General features: G+C 45.3%; 1 protein-coding gene across 1 annotated transcript in view; it reads left to right on the forward strand.

Annotated features, from left to right (window-relative positions):
• The window catches only part of LOC126536629 (cell adhesion molecule Dscam1-like), a 239,096-nt gene that overhangs the window by 192,619 nt on the left and 27,546 nt on the right, over positions 1-18,931 (forward strand). The window contains exons 8-13 of the mRNA XM_050183661.3: positions 4,898-5,164; positions 5,874-6,296; positions 6,966-7,127; positions 8,657-8,926; positions 11,491-11,610; positions 17,787-17,960. Coding sequence (XP_050039618.1) covers positions 4,898-5,164; positions 5,874-6,296; positions 6,966-7,127; positions 8,657-8,926; positions 11,491-11,610; positions 17,787-17,960 — 1,416 coding nt within the window. The remainder of the gene's footprint in view (positions 1-4,897; positions 5,165-5,873; positions 6,297-6,965; positions 7,128-8,656; positions 8,927-11,490; positions 11,611-17,786; positions 17,961-18,931) is intronic.

Consider the following 18,931-nt stretch of genomic DNA (forward strand, 5'->3'; position numbering starts at 1 on the left):
ATCACTATTCCGAATGAAGCCGACATCTCAGAATTGAAGCTCTCTCCCTCCCCCTCTCTCTCTAGTAAAGCCAGTGCCAATTTCCTGCGACTTGGCATCAGTGCGTGACACACTCAAATCGCCCCACTAAGACAACTTACGTCTCTGCCAGTAGCTTGTTGCTAGCTTATACGAATCGAAGAGCAAAAAAAAAAAAGAAAAATAAGGAGTTGCACTGCAGACCCTGCTGAGCAATCTTAAATAGTACACGTACATATTCAGCGCCAGTGAACGGTCACTGTCATTCTGGCGAACGCGCGCAATTTAGATGTCTTGTCTTATCACTGATTGATGTCACAGAAGAACACAATTTCCTCAGAATTACATTACAATATGACCATTATTTTCATGTCGAGCTTCAGCTGCACCGTCACTTCAACGACCGGCAAAAGGCAAGAAAGAAAGAAAGAAAGAAAGAAAGAAAGAAAGAAAGAAAGAAAGAAAGAAAACAATATATACACGACCAAGGTGTGGCGCACTTTGTATAGCAGCGCCATTGTGCTCGGAGCAATATCCGAATCCACTAGGCGCTTCTGCAAATTCGCTTCTCGAAAGAACCATTCCCCAGAGCCATGGCATATTTAGTTATTTTTTATGTGTTGCTAGGTTAAGCAAAGAAAACTCCTTATTTGGCTTCCTCATATGGTAGGAAAAGATCGGTGGGCTTGTTTTGGTACCGCAAACAGAACAAAGCCCGGAATGCGATGGCTCGGGCTGACGACGAACGAACAGACACGAGTGAAATCCACCTGTGGCAGCACTGAATAGCGCGGGTTTGCCGAGTGTTGATTAAACATTCTTTTTTTTCGTTTCCGAGCACTACGAGTTCGATGCTGCCCACCCGTTAACTACGTTCGACGAAGCACGCGATGTACGCCCTTGCATTTGTGCGACAAGACCAAAAGAGAGCACACTCGAGGACAAACGAAAAAAAAAATGCAGTTTCGCCCGAAAGCGAACCATTGAAAGCGATAGCAAGGTTTAGCGTTGCGCTGAAGGCGTTTTAGAACACTAGCAGGTTGAGCAGTGTTGCCAGTGTTGTTGCAGACGCCGCACCTCGATAACGCATGACAGCGAAGAAAAAAATGGCACCGATCGAATGCACTGTGGAAATCGAGGTTATACGAAGCGAATTGCAGGTAGCTTGTTAACTAGCATAGTCTGAGGTTCTACAAAGCGTTGTTAGGTGTACTGACGCGTTTGTGTAAGTCGAGCAAGTTTGTGTGTAACGACGGCAGCAAGGAAAAAAGAAACGATGGCGGTGGTAACGATCGTATGGCAGCGACGCTATTATTTCTACGCCGGCCGTTCGACGCCAATGTATGACACGCCTTTTGTTGGGTTCTACTCAGGTACCACACACGTGAGTAAAGCAAGAGAAACGTGGTTGGTGATGTCATCTGCGAGTAAGTGTTGCACGTACGTACTGGAGTCTATGTCGTACGGTCTGTCTTAAAATAACGATGTCATTTGTACTCCGACGAAGAAACGTCAAAACATCTTCGGCGTGGGCCGATAATGAAGGCAGTACACCGTCACGCAGCTTTTACGTCGCGTTAGCTGCTACGGTAAATATACTGCAGAATGTGGGCGATACCAAAGGCGGTGTTGCCTAACACCGCGTATCAGAGTAGTAGCTGCCACGAAGAAAGAATACGAGAAACTGGCCTGTTACTTAGGATATCTTGAGGGGCTAGTTGGTTGATTCTAATGAATGATTGCTAAATGCGCCAGATCGGGAAACAGGGCACCCGACAAGAAGAGACAGAGCATGGCCTCTTACACACGCGCCAAACGTCACAAAGAGCTAGTCGGCCGTTGGAACAAGAGAAGTATGCGCGGTGAAGCCCAACGAAGACAATAAAGTCGAGGTACTGAATCCCAGTTAAACGTAGGGGAGCCAAACTACTTTGAATTGAGAGAGAGAGAGAGAGAGAGAGAGAGAGAGAGAGAGAGAGAGAGGTCATAATGTAAGGCAGGGAGGTTAACCAGGCTGACTCCGGTTGGCTGCCCTGCACTGGGGCAGGAGAAAATTGGATTGGAATATGAGAAGCAGGAGAGAAATTAACGCTTCATCGTTCAATTTATCACAGGTGATCGTACAGGCTGATGCACCTCAAGAAGCACAGCAGCGCTTTTGATGCCTTTGCGCATCGTAGTCGCGCGAGGTCACGGTCCCAGGATCTTTTATTCGGTAAAAGGCGTGTTATCTAAGTGTCCGATAGCTAGGCCTCTGATCTTCGTAATATGGGCAGTCACAAACAGAGTGTTTTATGGTTTCTCCTACGACACGTGTTGCAATCGGCACTGTCCGGCATTCCTATTTAGGAACGAGTAGGTGTCGTAAAATTAACTCTTATTCGGAGGCAACATGCTCGCAGTGACGTTTCTTTCAGTCGAACAAAACAGGCTGAAAGCTGTAAATTAATTACGGGTACATTGCATATGGGCGCCTGTTAGTGAACTCCTGTGTATTAGATTCTTTAAATTGGATACTATGGGCACGATCGCTGACATGACGCGTTGCTTTCGTTCCCTAGACAACGGAATTAAATCTTTTTCGCTTTCACATGCGCCTGACCAGCAGCTTTGTCAATTTGTCAAATAATATTACACTACCACAAGCGGTCGATAAAGGCACTGCATATTATTTTAGTGGCTACCGGTGCGTTGTAGCATCATTAGATATGCATTTTTTTATATTTTAATTAAGCACGCGCTGGCAGAGCAATGTTGTCGGCTCACTCATAGTAGGAAAAAAGGCAAGATCAAAACGGTAAAGGGTTCTTTCTGCACATTTATAATTATAACGATGGAGGCAGCTTTCTCGCAATACTTCCTTTGAAAAAAAAATAATACGTGATAGAAAACAAACCATCTGGCATTACAGGTGTCATGCCCGAAGTTCTTTTCCAAACATAGGCGTACGGAAAGCCAAGTTTTACTACACCCTTGTTGTAAACGCCGCACTCGTTTTGAGGTATAGAAGTGCGCCAGCCGCTCGCTCAGTAATTGCAAGAGAGAAAATCTCAAACGAAAGAAGGAGTTTCGCGTTTGCATTGCGAAAATAGAAAACACTGATAAAGGACGCTACTGAGAATAAGATAAAGAAAGATACAGAACGCGAGAAACCCTGGGCCGGCTAGTGGTAGAAGGTGCGTAAGAGTCCACGGTGCGCTACAAGGGCGCGTTTACGTTTCCTATAGTAAAGAAAAATAACATTCATTAGTCCCATAGAAACTAAGGCACCAGTCCAGGCCTGTCTGTAAGCTCATGCCTGCTGGACGCGCCCATTTCCGATGCGCGGCGCCAAGGTCAAGATAAAAAAAAATTGGAAGATGCTTGAGCTTCGCCTTTAAGAGTCGAACGCGAAAGCAGTTAAAGATCCCTGACTGCTTCTCACGCTTCCCGCACTTGCAGCTTATGTAACGGTAATGTTCATCGGGAAACACTGGCGACGAACGCCATGCACGAAGGTGAGCTTTCTGAGAGAAACGCGGCCTCTTGCGTGGGCCGATTCCGGAGGTAGTGCAAAGATGTGCAAAAAAAAAATTACATCGTTTCAGGTTTCTGTTACTGTTTCGCACTTTAAATATTTAAGTGTGAGAAGATTTAATAAAAAAAAAATATCATGAGCCATTCTACTATGTGAAGGTGGTTGACGAGCGAAGCTGTTTAGTACACGACACGGAGGGAGACACATAATTTTTAACAAAGGTACGAACTCGTTTATTGTCTTGATCCGTAGTCATTATTTCACTCGCAAGTGCAATCCCCATTCTTTGATAATGTCAAATCGGTGCACATACGCCGCTGGGTGGTTGGTTGGTTGGAATGCGTAAACCGCTCCCTTTTCGGTACCGACACATCCACATTGCAATCACCGACAACGACATCAAGGTTAGTGTCATCGCAGCTAATTCACTCAAAGTGAGTAGCCATGAACCCTACGGGACTATGAGCCATTGCATTTTTTGCTTGCTTACGGGGGTATGAGCCGTTGCTCACGGGGGTATGAGCCATTGATGACAACAATTTTCTGTATGTTGTATGCGTGATTAGAAAGAATTTAAGCACTGTTCGTTTCACTTTGCTGAGTGCTTATAGCCTCTACCTTACGGGGCTATGAGACATTGTATTTTTTGCCTTTTTACGGGAGCATGAATGCTTGCAGGGGTATGAGCCATTGATGATGATAGTTTTTGTTCACGGAGAAGAAAGATGCACGGTACCTTAGCCATATACAGCTTCGCTGTAGAAGACATGCACTCTCGGTGTTTTGTGCTATGAGATTTTTTTTGTGGGCGGCCATTCTGAAAATTCCGAGGAATAACTTTATCAAGAATGTAAGACAAGGTATTCGAAACTTTAGTCATAGAATGGTCTGGCAGCATAACCCGAATATACCACATGCCATATAGCAAGGCGTGGCATGTACATATGCCTAGATATATACGGCAATTTTCGCTCAACAGGGGACACCAGCGCCGGCACCGACACCGGATTTTCTGTGACGCGGGGCCCTTAACGCTGTCGCGTTAAAAGCCACTGCACAGAATTGTTCGCGAGAAAAAATTCCTGCCAGTTATGATGCTGGACGCATTTACTAGCGAAGGATGTCAGCGAATGACAAGGAACATGCACTTACAAAGGAAAAGCATTTTGAATACTGCCCCAGAAGTAGTCACATTAATTTTGATCATTTATCATGCAAGATATCCGAACAGACGCGCGTCTATGCGCAGTTGGGAACGTAGTGAATCCAACAAAAGCGCACTTGTGCAACATCTTGTCTCATCTGCTCACAGCTATGGCCGGTTGCTCGTGTGGGTTAATTGTTTGGCACATGTGTCCGCAGGCGAGCTGACCGTCAGCATCCGTCCGCGACTGGTCCGCGCCGAGGCCGGCGACTCGGTGTCGTTCCAGTGCAACGCGAGCAGCGCCGACGCGTCGCTCGAGTGGCGCCTGAACGGGTCGCCGCTTCCGCTGGGATTCCAGCGGCTCGAGCGCGGGTTCGTGCGCGTCGCGGCGGTGGCCCGGCACCAGGGCGGCATGCTGCAGTGCTTCGCTGCTTCCAGGGACGGACGCAGGGCGGCGCAGGCCACGGCCGAGCTCGTAGTAGGGGGTGAGCATCGGAATCGATTGGTCGCTGGTTCCAACCCCGGTGTCCACTCCTGCACCCTTACCGTTTCTGGAGAGAACCACTTTGCTCGTTCCTTTAAACGTAGGAGGGCGATTGTAAAAGTGACGTGCTTTACGCATTCAGTGAATATAGCTGAGAAAAGGTTAGCCTAAATAGTGAGCGCTGTATTGTTTTGCGTTGTTTGATGTATATATATTTTGACCTTGCGTCTGCCCAACATCCAACAGACAGCAGCGCACAAGCTTTAGCATGTTCACTGGCAACGATAAACGCCAGATTATTCTCGGATTACATTATTTTGAGTCCTCGGCTCCACACGAGATGTGCTATGTAAGCAGTGAGAGCCATATGGCGCAATTTCTGCCCAACAAGGCAATGTAATCAAGATTTTAAGCATGCTGCTGCGTTAACAACCATCAGTCATCGTACTACCGTTATTAGCATCACTATCATCCATCCCTCTTTCATTCCCATTTTTCTTTTCCCCCAGCCCAGGGTAACAGGTTAGAGCGCACAAACTCGGTCCGACTTCTCGCCGTTTCTCTAAGCAAAACACATCGTTTAAAGTACGAGGCTTCACGTAATACATCGGTGGCAACGAGTCTAGTCCTGGATTTGCGTATTCTCTGTTAGAATTACGGCCCTGCGGCTTATCCTCCAATTACGCCTGCTCCAATATGCGTCTTTTCAGAGCGTGCCCCCAGAATGGAGCGAACGTACAGCACCTCAAGCAGTAGCCTGAACCCCAAATCTCCCGCGAGCCTAGGGTGCCGGGCGTCCGGTGACCCGGCTCCTTCCATCACTTGGACCCTGGACGGCGCGTGGCCCGTGTCCGGGGGCGGCCCGCGGTTGCGTCTCTGGTCGACCAGCGACTCGGCCACGGGCGACGCGGTGAGCTTCCTCAACTGGACGTCGGTGGAGACGTCCGACTCGGGACACTACCAGTGCGTGGCGAGCAATGTCGCGGGCCGAGCCTCGCACTTCTTCCGGCTGGACGTGCGGGGCCCGCTCTTCACGCGGCCCGCGTACAACGCCACGGCGCTAGAAGGGCACTCGCTGGCGCTGCAGTGTCCATTCGGCGGATACCCGTACGACAAGATCAGCTGGTTCAAAGGTACACAGTCCAAGTCTTCAAGCAGAACGAAAAAAAAAAAAAACGGCAAGCACATTTCAAACGCCTATGTACGGCGGTGACGGAAGCGGGCAGATGGATTAGCAGACACTTTGCCAGGCAGCCTAGTGAGCAAGAAGAGCAGTTTTATTTCTTGTTCGTGCACGCAATGTGTGCCTTTTCAGGAAATCCAGCTCGAGGAGTAACTTGTGCTATTTCCTACAAGCTAATATTAAAAGTGATGTTACGAGAGGTTTCATTTTAAACACTGGAAATGCATTACCACTCACGTATTTTGATATGTTACAGCATAAAAAAGTATTGTAATAATAAAGAAGCGCTGATTCAGCCGGGTGTACCTCGAAAACAAACTGAACACAATGTGTAGGCACCTTGTAAGAAATTTAACATTCATTGCAAGGTTAGCTATCTTTATCATTCAGCCCGTCGGTTCATCAGACATCATGTCATATTGAGACAACCTTTATTGAAATTTCTGAAGACGCTGCGCATGAATTCTGTTTGAAATCTTGAATAAAACGAAGGAAAAGAACTGGCCCATCTGTTATCGCAAACGCAAAGATGGAAACACCGTGTTCGAAAGCGCGTTTGATAATTCGGCAATGAAAGTTGGGCTGTTCTGATCTGCTGGATTCCCGATTCTCTTTATAGATGGAAGCGAACTGCCCGTTAACCAGAGGCAGACTGTTTTTTCCAATGGCACACTGCTGCTGGAGACACTCACTAAGACCAAGGAGCAAGGGGAGTACACCTGTGTCGTGGAAAACCTGGATGGGACCTCTGTTCAGCAACTCATTCGGGTCATTGTCAGAAGTAAGCTATTACCCCTGCTTTTAGATAACCCTTCCAGCTGATTAACGGCCGCGTGATAAATTTCTGCTGCTTTTCACGTCAGCCTAGCAGAGCGGGTTGCATGAGCCGCCGAGCAGCAGGCAATGGGGAGTAAATGGAATCCGTGAAACGGCGTCTCCTGAAATGGCGTCTGTGATCGCACGCACGAGTTCCCACTCTCGGACGTTAAGCATTACGTGACCTATTTCTGTTCTCGGCCACGTGGCGGCACTTACGATAACGTTTGCTGGGCTGGCGGACCAGTTTTCTTACTTCCTCAGCGATCCACGGGCTTGCTCTGTTAATGTATCGTTTCATTATGCACTTTCGAGAGTATTTCATATCTTCATTATACTTTCTTTAGTTATTTTTTATCCAAAATATTGAGATATCCGACCCCTATTTATGGCCAAATAGTCCACATTTTATATTTAATAGTGAAAAATAAGGAGTGCCAGTCAACGAAAACGACTTGTGTATTCGCGACGTTTCAAGCCGAACTTTTCTTAACATTAGCGCTCATGTTATTCCATGCCTATCCCTGTTTATCCTCTCTCTCTCTCTCTCTCTCTCTCCTTTAAGCGTTATAAATATGTGAACATGTTGACGTTAGTGTTGTCTTTTTCTCCATTTAACTTTGCCTCGTCATTGCCGTGATCTTTCTCCAATTAGTTATTTTGTGTTACGCTCGTAGTATGCTGGTATTTGTAAATTTTATTTTTATATTTTTATATTGATTAATCCACACTGCTTATATTAGATTTAAGATTTCTAGATTTCGATCAGTAATTACTATTAATCACTAATACTAATTGCAGTAATGCTCATGTACTGTATTATCCCCACCCCCTATGTAGGGCCCTCATTAAGCCCACAGAGGGGCCTAAAGGCCTTCTCTGGTGGCCTTTAGGGATATTTTTGAAATAAAGATAAAGGAATCGGTCAGCTAGAAATAAGAGTATTACTTCATGCTGAAGTTTAATTAAGTGCGAAGACAAAGACAGGAAGGTAGTTTAGTAGTTTTATTGCTGTATGACTGTTCTCGTTACGACACGCTCCTTCGGTGCATTAATCGCGCAGTGGCGACAGCCTTCAGTATGAACAATTGCTTTTATAAACCCATGACACAGCAAACGCACTTGTTGATTCTACCATACCCGAGTATAATGACGCCTGGGAGCAGATTCTTGTAGACCCTTAAGGGACGTATGATATTAAAATAGTTGCGTGCACACAGTTGTATTTGCAATAGAATCGCCGAGGTCGCCGATCACCAGAATCGTTTAGTCATTAGATTTTCCAAGTCTGTCATATAGTGATGCGAATGGCTGTTCCTGTATATTGTAGCGTATGCTTAGCTCTAACTGTCGTGGGGTAGCAAAGCGGATTTTCCGTTTCGGTTGACACCTTCCCGTCTTTCTCCTTCGCTTCGCCTCTCAGCCCAAATTGCGTTGAAGTTGCAAATTCAAACGAAGCCTTCCTCTTCCTCTCCTCTCGACGTCTGAACGCAGCCGGTCCGCAGATCACGCCGTTCCGCTGGCTGGACGAGCTGCAGGAAGGAATGCGCGCTGGACTCAGCTGCTTCGTGCACGCCGGCGAGCAGCCCATCGTCATCGAGTGGCTCAAAGACGGCGCACCCCTCGCGCGTCCTGTTCGCCAAGACGGGTTCGTGTCCACGCTCTCGCTGGAATCCTTGTCGTCGCAGGACAACGGCAACTACACCTGTCGCGTCTCCAATGCGTGGGCGACGGCCACCTACAGCGCCGTGCTCAGGGTCAAAGGTCGGAACTTGCATTCTCCGTTTCTCGAAAGAAATGAATAAGTCGAATGCGTTTCTTGGAGCCAGCATGATAAATCAAATGTACGAGTTCGTTGGTACCGTTTTATAATGCCGATATGAATTGGAGTGGTCAGAGGACCTAATGATGTTTCGAATGAACTATGAATAAACTTGCGAAAACCCTCGATTGGCAATACACCGCTGAATACACCGAATCTCGTTCGATAATGCCATAGTACAGATAGTAAGTGTCAGGAACCCGGACCGACTGTAGAAATGAATAAGTCGAATGCCTTTCTTGGATCCAGCACGATAAATCAAATGTACGAGTTCGTTGGTACCGGTTTATAATGCCGATATGAATTGGAGTGGTCAGAGGACCTAATAATGTTTCGAATGAACTATGAATAAGCTTGCGAAAACCCTCGATTGGCAATACACCGCTGAATACACCGAATCTCGTTCGATAATGCCATAGTACAGATAGTAAGTGTCAGGAACCCGGAACGACTGTAGTGCCACTACAGCTCCATTTCAGGTCTCAAGGGCTGCTTGTGGCGACCTGATTCTTCTGGATCGGAAGCGCCTACCTTTTATAAATTTTCTAATTCCTCACACATTGTAGTAAGCTCAGATATTCCATGCCATGTGATTATGCGAGAGCACGATCACCTTAGTGGCATACACTAACGGTAGAAAAATATCATAACCTCTATATTATTGTTTCGGTGAAATTCCGACGCCTATATAGGTGATGCGACGGTTAAGTTTACAAATGAGTATGCCATGTCTGTCGCAAGCTTGAATTTCTTTGTGAAAGCACGCTCATTGTTTTCCATGGTGGAGTTGCTGCAATTTCCGGATTTACGACATTTTGATTGTTTTATGTGCGTCTGATTACATAATTTATTGCCATTGACAGCAATATATTTCACTAAATATTCTAACAAACATGTGGAACTGCCATGAGAATTAGTCGCAATATTCACGTTTACATTATCTAGTTACAATAGCTCGTGTCTCGTTCTTTCTTACTTTGTTTTTTATTGCAGATTTGTCCTTTGCGAAATGGTAAGATGCTTTAAATCCCGTAGTGTCATTAAGGGGGATCGTACCCAAAATCTGTCCGGAACACTGTTTCTAAAAAGTAGTACCAATAAATGCTTCATGTTATGGAGAACATGGCCAGCAAGTGGCGTGCTTGTAGTTGCACCACAAGCTATTAAAAAAAATCGCGCATCTGATGCATACCCGCTGGTGAAAATGGGCGTGGCTTCTAAAAAGGTTGCTTACGTTGTAATTTTCACTATAAATAAAGCAGTGCAACAACAATGCAAAAAACGACGGAGGGCCATTGCAAGTGTCAGAAAAATTTCGTAAAAAAAATCTGATGCAGATGACGCTGCAGAGTCATCTACAGAGTCGTGTTGGCCAAATAGCTAAATCTTATAACTATATTTCTGAAAACTCCGTTTTGTCTTATTTCAGGAACATTTTCTCTGCAATGAATGAAACTTTCTCTCTGAAATCTCAATAAGTAATTGCTAAGTGGTCATTGCAGAGACTGAACTAAAACATAATTTTTCAATGAATACTTCTTTTTATTTACAACTTTCTTCATCCAAAATTCGCCTAGTAGAATGTAATTAAAAATAATTTCAAGTCTGCAATTATGAAATGTATTTCCTTTAGTTCAGTAAAATCCCCGTGTTTTAGGGAAGATGTGAGAGCACTTTCGTCGCTCTAGAAGGAATCGTTATTTTATAAATGTTCCTTTACCAAAGTAACAAATGTGTTTCATAAATGTATTTTTTTATAAATACCGTACTACTCAACTTTCTTACTTTAGTCTTCATGTGGAAGAAGAAGAGACACATTTAAATAGATGTGCAAATTTTGAATTGTTTCTAAGAAGTGGAAGTTGAGATATTCATCAAAAACGTTAAAGTAGGCTGTCCGGGTACCATCCCCCCTTAACTTGGCTATATAATTGAGTTGAACAGCTCAGGCCGAACAGTTTCCGACACACCCAGTTTTGTATCTACATGTTCAATGACATACATTGCAATAGTCCGGTCAAAAATAAATAGTAGAACAAGTTTTTAAGAGAATAAGCTAGACGGCTTTGTGTTCGTAGAGGTTATTTTTTTCTGTTTTCTTTTCTGCTACTCTGTAAGTGTCTCACTCTATGACACTTGTGGATTAAGGATACTGGAGACGAGATTACGACTACTAGAATAAACTACACTGGCGCGTCCTGGAATTTCATAACACTTCAGTGGCGCTTCTCTCAAGTTAAACTGCATATTTCAGGCAACCAGAAGGAAAGGAAAAGTTTTATCAATCAATCAATCAATCAATCAATCAATCAATCAATCAATCAATCAATCAATCAATCAATCAATCAATCAATCAATCAATCAATCAATCAATCAATCAATCAATCAATCAATGAAACAATAAATCAATGAATGAATTAATGAATCAATGAATGAGTGAATGAATGAATGAATGAATCGCAACCTGCATTTTGTTGTCGAACGCAACTACGGTATGGTCTCGCAGTTGCCCCGAGTTGGCTGTCCGAGCCTAGGGATGTGGTTGCGGTCACTGGTCACTCGGTGGTCGTGGACTGTCAGGCTGACGGGGAACCACCACCACACATACGCTGGAAGACTGCCTCGGGTAGGTGGCTACAAGTTTTGGACAGGTCTGAATGGTTACTCCTGTGCACATGCATTTGGTCAGTCTGAAGACTGCCTATATACTTGCAGATTGTTATGCCTTTTTATATATGTGTGGTTCTGGGTGTATAAAATGTTTATACGTATAAAGCTTTTCAACAAGTATATTTCCTTCCGTTCAATAGGTTCCGTGATATTCGATTGCGTTGTCGGAAGGAAGGCTGTAGAAGTCAGTCGACAAAGCAGTAAGGGCTTAACCGCGCAGCTTTTATGTAGACAATCTCAAAACGTCTCAGAAAACCGTCTGCAGGCTTTCAAAAACAAAATCAATTAATTTTTGTGGTGATAGCCGCAGTAGTCATCTGAGCCTGTATTCACAAAAAGCTCTTACAATAAAATCGTTTGTAAGAGAAGATTCCAACCAATCCTAGTGCTGCAGATAGTCAAGGAGGCCGGCTTTGTAGATTCGGCCCCTGTCTGTTAGATCAGTTTGTAGCAATGAGCACACATAAGAGACAGCGAAAGGAAGGAGAGAAAAAAAAGAGGAGGGAGGTGAACCAAACGAGCATCCGGTTTGCTATCATCCACCTAACGTGAATGAAGAACACAGCCCCTCGAATATGGCAAATCAGTTCAGCGGAAGCCCGCAAGCTGGAGGTTCCCTTTGAAGCTTCGTGCTACAATCCGGGTTGATGCCAATCCTTTCGCAGCCCCTCGATTTCGTAAGTCGACAGCGACGAGGAGAGACACTTTGAGTGCCTACTGAAAAACGAACAATAAAAATGGGAAAACAAAAAACTGAGACCACGTCTTTAAAATTAAAACATTGGGTTTTACATGCCAAAACCACTTTCTGATTATGAGGCACGCCGTAGTGGAGGACTCCGGAAATTTCGACCACCTGGGGTTCTTTAACGTGCACCTAAATCTAACTACACGGGCGTTTTCGCATTTCGCCCCCATCGAAATGCGGCCGCCGTGGCCGGGATTCGATCCCGCGACCTCGTGCTCAGCAGCCTAACAACATAGCCACTGAGCAACCACGGCGGGTAGACCACGTCTTTCACGCAATAACGTGCGTGAAACGGTCCTGCTGTTGGAAATGCTGTGGCCACAATCACCGTTAAATCATCAGCAGTGTTGGACGCAAATAGGAAGAGAGGCTCCCTCTTTTAGAATGATTTCTTCGTTTGTCAATATATGTCGACCGCTATCTGAAACTGAAGAACTAAATATGCGTGTTGTGTTTTAAAATTAAATTATGGCGTTTTCCGTGCCGAAACCACTTTCTGAATGTGAGGCACGCCGGAGTGGTGGACTCCGGAAATTTTGACCACCTGGGGTTCTTTAACGTGCACCTAAATCTAAGTACACGGGTGTTTTCGATACCGCGATCTCATGCAATTCAATACCGCGATCTCATGCTCAGCAGCCCAACACCATAGCCACTGAGCAACCACGGCGGGTGTGCTGTGTTTGAGTAATTGCCTCATATAACAAACACAATTACAGCGCAAGCGCGTAGGCTGTATCGGGGACGCAGCCGCAAGGGGTTACATGAAACGTTTTGTGTGTGCTACTGAGGTTGTACGGGCATTAGACTACAGAGATTACGTAAGCGATACACAGGTGACTAAAATCACGCATTACAAAAATTATGTGCTATACTTATGCTAACGTTAGTGGTGATCCTATGGCCTCATCTTGTAATCGTGCTCGCGGCCTATTCTCAGTAGGTCCGCCGCGGTCAAAGATGGCGGGCGTGACTTAACGTTCCTCTGTTTTGCTGCCCGAGTCTCTTCACGCCATTTCTGGACCACACCTGTAGATCGTGTGCGCGCTGTATCAGGGCAGCCATCGAAATTGCGGAACGAATTGCGCTCTTGTAGAACTTGTAACTCCTGATGAACGCATGTTTTAGTTTGATACAACATACTACGGCTAAGTGAGCTCGCTCAATATCGACCCCTCCCGCTCGGATCCACAGATGTATTGTCAAGCTATGCCTCTCTGAATGACGAGCGGGAGGCTAAATGTAGCTCGAATTTTATCACGCATTGCGCAAGGACGCCACCATAAGTGCACTCGACACATGTATCATTGAGTTGTGGCTTCTTTTGTCTACGCAACGACACCAAGATAAGGCACGTGGGTAGTGCGTTTGCAAAGATATAGGCGATGGTAGCATAAGATGTATTCGTCACATGTGGTTTTAGCAAGCGACCGTACTATGCTTATCGAACTGAAGAACGCCTCAAGTAAAAAAAAAGAAAAAAAAGTATGGTAACATTGCTATGCGAAGAGAAATCTTAGTTATAAAATCAAGGGAATTTTCGTGCAAAGAGAACCGTTTCTGTTATTTGCACTGAAATTTAATAGAATTGTGTTTCTTTTCTGCACAGATGTTCACAAATTCTGGAGATTTCACTCATTCCACGAATGCATTCAACTGGCAAATGAATAGAAATACTCAAAAACAAAGGCTACGGCTCTTTAGCAGACAAGGACGATAGCCTGTAATCGCCGCTAGGATTAGAACGTGCAGCTGCCACATTTGGTTGGATGCTCGGATTACGCCTGTAATGCACGCCTGCTCATATGTACCTGCCATGACAATTCAGTACAGGTCACTGGCCTACGAACAGTGTTAATGCCTATCACCCCTGTCTATCTCTACTGTGATTACTTTTCACTTTGGTTTCTTGTATGAATTTGCGTGGGTTCTGGTGAATAAACAGTTGGAAATTGGCGCCAGTATGTGTCGTTTGTGTCTCACTTCGTCCTCGTCTGCTTAGCGCCGTAAGCTTTGTTTTTATGTCATGAACCAACTAGCTCAGCAAGAAGTTTTGTTAAATAGAAATACGCTCCGATACAAAGCTTGAAAGGAAGCTGGAATACATGAATTAAAGAAAAGGGTCCCGACTAACGAAAGAAATATATCGTGCAAAAAGGGCTAGAGTTACTTTCTTTTTCTGTTTTCACAAGCGATGCACAAGACAAAAGCAACAAGACGATTGCGCCGAAAGTAATTTCCGATCATGGCCATGCTCAAGCGCGCGAAGTTTTACCTTCTGCTTCTCCTTCTTAAAAAAATCGGAAAGAAGGTAAAGGTAAAAAAAAAGGAAAATGAAATATAAAAACGAAATGACCGACCCACCATATAGCACAGAAGCCATTCAAAGCCAGTGAGCCACCTGCGTCTTGTACGAAGACATATATTCTGCAAGAATCCACCGCGGCCATCAAAACACGTGGGCCACCTGCTCGCGTAGTGCTTATTATTCAAACTGCGCGCGTGTAGGAAAACGAAAGGATGTCGTTTCTCGAAATGCCATAGCTTTCCGTTTTCTAGCTTTTTCTGCTGCACTGGGACGTTCCTCGCAAAATGGATGTCGTTCCGCTTTTGTGCGCATACTTCTGATTTGGATATCTCAGTTTACATTTAGGCGATTTTTCTTTTCCTAGGCACAGGCTACAGCACCGTCACTCGTTCGCAAAAGAAAAGCGCGACGGGGTGCCCGACGACTGCTATGCAATTTGCGTGACGTCTGCGACACGACAGCGCGAACTTGTACGCGTGGGACTCCAGTGACAAAACGGCAGCTTCCGTGAATCCGATCTGACAGTGTTAGCGGAGAAACAAAGAGTGCAAGCGCCGCTTAAAAAGAAAAAAAGAAAGATGCAAGGCGCATACGTGATTTGCGTTGATCAGACGAAAGAGATATAGAGAGAGAAAGAAAAAGATGGAAAAATGTGCGAAATCGGCAAATCTGGGAGAAGTCAGGCGTGACGACGTGACTAGTAAAACCGGGCAAGTCAGCGCCATTACGAGACTCGAAAGCCCGGGACCCTGGGTCAACCAGCAAGGTGAATCCGTGCAATAGGAAACAAACACAAAGAAAGACAGACAACACAAAGAAAACAAGAAACAGGTCCGAGGACGACAGTGGAATTTCAACGCCCGGTAAACACAGAAACTCGTGGGGCATATCCGCGGGAGAAAAAAAAGATATGCAGTAATAATACAGATGAAAAGGAGCAGACGAAGAAGCAGCAGACAAAAAGAGAGAGAGAGAGAGAGAGAGAGAGAGAAAGAGAAGATATGGCCATGACGGTGCCGGAATAAAACGTGGGAGGAATAGCGGGCTCGCCCCTCCGGAGGCACAGCTGTTACACTCCGGCGCATCGATTTGCTCTTAAGGACATATGCCGACATAAATTTTGCATCTCCTACCCTACGCACGGGTGCGGAATTTGATTTGGGGAAGACGACGCAACGCTGGGGAAATTGAAGAAATGAATAACGGAAGGTGAAGGATGAAAAATAAGGCGTACGTTTCACGGATGTATAAAGCGGAAGTGAAGGCGGCACACAGGGGAGCTTTGCGGAAGCGTGTTTACAGAGACGGGCGGAAAGTGTTTCCTGGCGTCTCTCTGGGACTCGGCAGTGTTTGTGCTCCCTTGAAAGACTAAAAGCAAACAATAATAAAAGGAAAAAGATAATAAAAGAAATAGAAAACACTTTCATTCTGCGACGAATACAAGGCGACGTTGTTGGGAGCCTTAATAAGAATCATTACGTGTTACCTGGCGTGAGGCCAATACCAACTTTGTTGAAAACAGAAACAATAAAAAAGAAAGCTGCAGCCACCACCGTGGCTGCAGCATACAAGCGCTTTAATGTTTCTGTTTCGCTTGCTCCCTCTTTTTGTATTCTTGCACTCTTACCTCATCGCACGATGTGTTAGGCTCGCGAATGTTTCAAGCAGCATGCCTGCGTTCGACATGCAACCTACCTGCCGAATAATAAGGGCACATTTGGCTGTTGCTGGTATTTTTACGTTTAGATTCGCTATTCTTCTGAGCGTGATGCATTTTAATGGTCTCCGGAGGACCTGTTATAAGCCATCGTTCGCAGGTGCTTGCCTCTCTTGTTGAGGCTTAGCAAGACGGATGGCTGTAATTTGAGAAGAACAGCCTCTATAGCATTGATCTTTTTTCTTTCTGTTTTTTTTATTCTGGCCAGGGATACATCATGATTGGGTCCGCTGCGATGCACGCGGTACAACAGCGTTAGCTTTCGTGGCACCACTCGGGGCAATCAAGCAAGATAATGGAGTACCTATCTAAAGCTAGAAATTCAAACAAAAATTTTTTTCTTCAGAGTGTCAACATCAACTGTACATACGTCTTTCTTTGAAGTATGCGTCTTCTTTTGCATTTTGGAAAAATTTGTGATTTGAAAGTCTTGCTTTAAAACATTGTTTTACCACCTGCTGAAGTCTAATGGCCACAGAAAAGCTAAAGGAAACCGACCTGTAAGCGGGCGCTGTCGGTAAGCACTATACGGGTGATCACTCTATAAAGCCACCCTTTTGCATTTTATGGGCTTTAAATAACCTAAAGGTCAAATGTATACGAAGGCAAAGATGTGTTAGATGTCAATAACGAGCCAATAAGCTATATATGTATTAAGACTTAAGTCAATATGCCCAAAAAGCGATACGAAACAGCCGTACTTCTTGACTGAACCATAACGCTGCAGTTTTAATACTACGCGGACAATTTCGCACTAAGCCTATAGAGCTGCGAAGCAATGAACATCTAGTTTTCATCATGTAGGGAGTGCAAAAAAAAACAACGTGCTCTTCCCGCGTATCTTGTGTTAAACGAAAGTTACACGTTAACGAGTTTAATTGTATGGGTATCACCCGTAAATACTGCACAAACACTTTGCACACGTAAAAAACAAAAGGTTAGAAATCAAGCACTTAAAGAAACAGTCGACTAACTGTCACTTCGCATGTCCCAGATTTCTCTTGCCTGTCGTTATGTGGGGGGCCATGTAACATTTACCCGTGGTACTGCTAGAGATAAATCGAAGCCAGTAAAACTCGCGAAGTGCACCGACCCATTTGTCGAGCTGCGTGCCGCAGTAAAGCTATGTCGACTTGCGATCCACAGTTGAAGGAAACACTGTAATTGGCGGCGCTCCCTTTGCTCGTGCTTTAGCTGCTAGTGTCGGCTGAAGCTACGCCAGCGCATTGAAAACGTCTGGAGAAATGTGCCGACGCTGCTCACGTGCTGCAATTCCGCGCGGTTGTCGGCTTGCGAGAGGGCGAAAAATTGGCACTTGCTTTAATAGTGGACAGCGCTGAGCATCTGTGCCATCTGCAGGCAGGGATGGCGGCCCGTACCGCGCCCTGGTGAGCAGCTCCCGGGTGCACGTGCTGGTCAACGGCTCCCTGAGCGTGCGCAGCCTGGAGACGGCCGACGCGGGCCTCTACCTGTGCGAGGCCTCCAACGGCGTCGGCGCCGAGCTCTCCAAGGTGGTCCGGCTCACCGTGCGCAGTGAGTGGCAGGAGCGACATAGAGCGTTCCTCTTTCTTGCGCCATCTGGGCCCGCATTGACGAAACGCTTTCAAGCTAGTGAAGTTCTTGAGAACAAGAAAAAAAAAAAACATATTTGATAGTTACAGCGAACCTATTAACGAAGACCGCTTACCAATCATAAGAAGTTATTAAGAACGAAAACATTTTTCAGTTTGATTTTTGAGGCGGATTCCGCGAAGGTATTTGTACGTAAGGGCTGTTTGTCATTTCGCGGCCGCCTTCACTAACAATATGTTTACTTTCACGATTGGCCTGTGCTTGTTGTTAGGAACAGTTTTTTGCTTGCACGGACTGTTTTGTGGATGCGTGACCTGGCTGTGCTTCTTAAGCCTGTTCAGTTCGTTATAATTCCAGATGAGGATGTCGAGAAAAATTGAAGTGAATTAGGCTTGTCTGTTGTTCGTTTTTGTGAGTTTCATTGTGTGCAAATTTGTCACTGATTTGGGGCCTGCTAGTTGCGATGTCAATTCAGATGGATCAGAGCCGTTAAAGGAATAGCGCGTAAAAAAGGAGAGAGAGAGAGCCGATCATGAGGACTTTGAATTCCTGTCGCGCGAGCTGCAGCGGCTCTGGACTTGAACTTATTTTACGTAGAAAAGCAAACGGCCACGTTAATTCTCGACGTTTGAGCCTCTACGTGTCTCTGGAAGTTTCTTTTCTAAACCACTTTTCGCTAAAATATCTTTAACGGGATAAATGAATACAGAGAGATGGAGCTAATCTCATTGAAGGACTCATTGAAGTTCTCATTGAAGTGTTCACCACTCTAGATGCCACTGGCATAAGCAGTGCCGTTTCGATTATGCACTCTAAGGTTTGATCTCGTGTGGTAATTACGTTACTTCTTTCACAGCCCTTTCAACTCACTACTCCAAGTCGCTCATGTATACCTAGGCCCCTACCCTAACCAAATGGCAGAGCCAAGCTAA

This window comes from Dermacentor andersoni, chromosome 4 (genome assembly GCF_023375885.2).
Source record: "Dermacentor andersoni chromosome 4, qqDerAnde1_hic_scaffold, whole genome shotgun sequence".
NCBI classification, from domain to species: Eukaryota; Metazoa; Arthropoda; class Arachnida; order Ixodida; family Ixodidae; genus Dermacentor; species Dermacentor andersoni.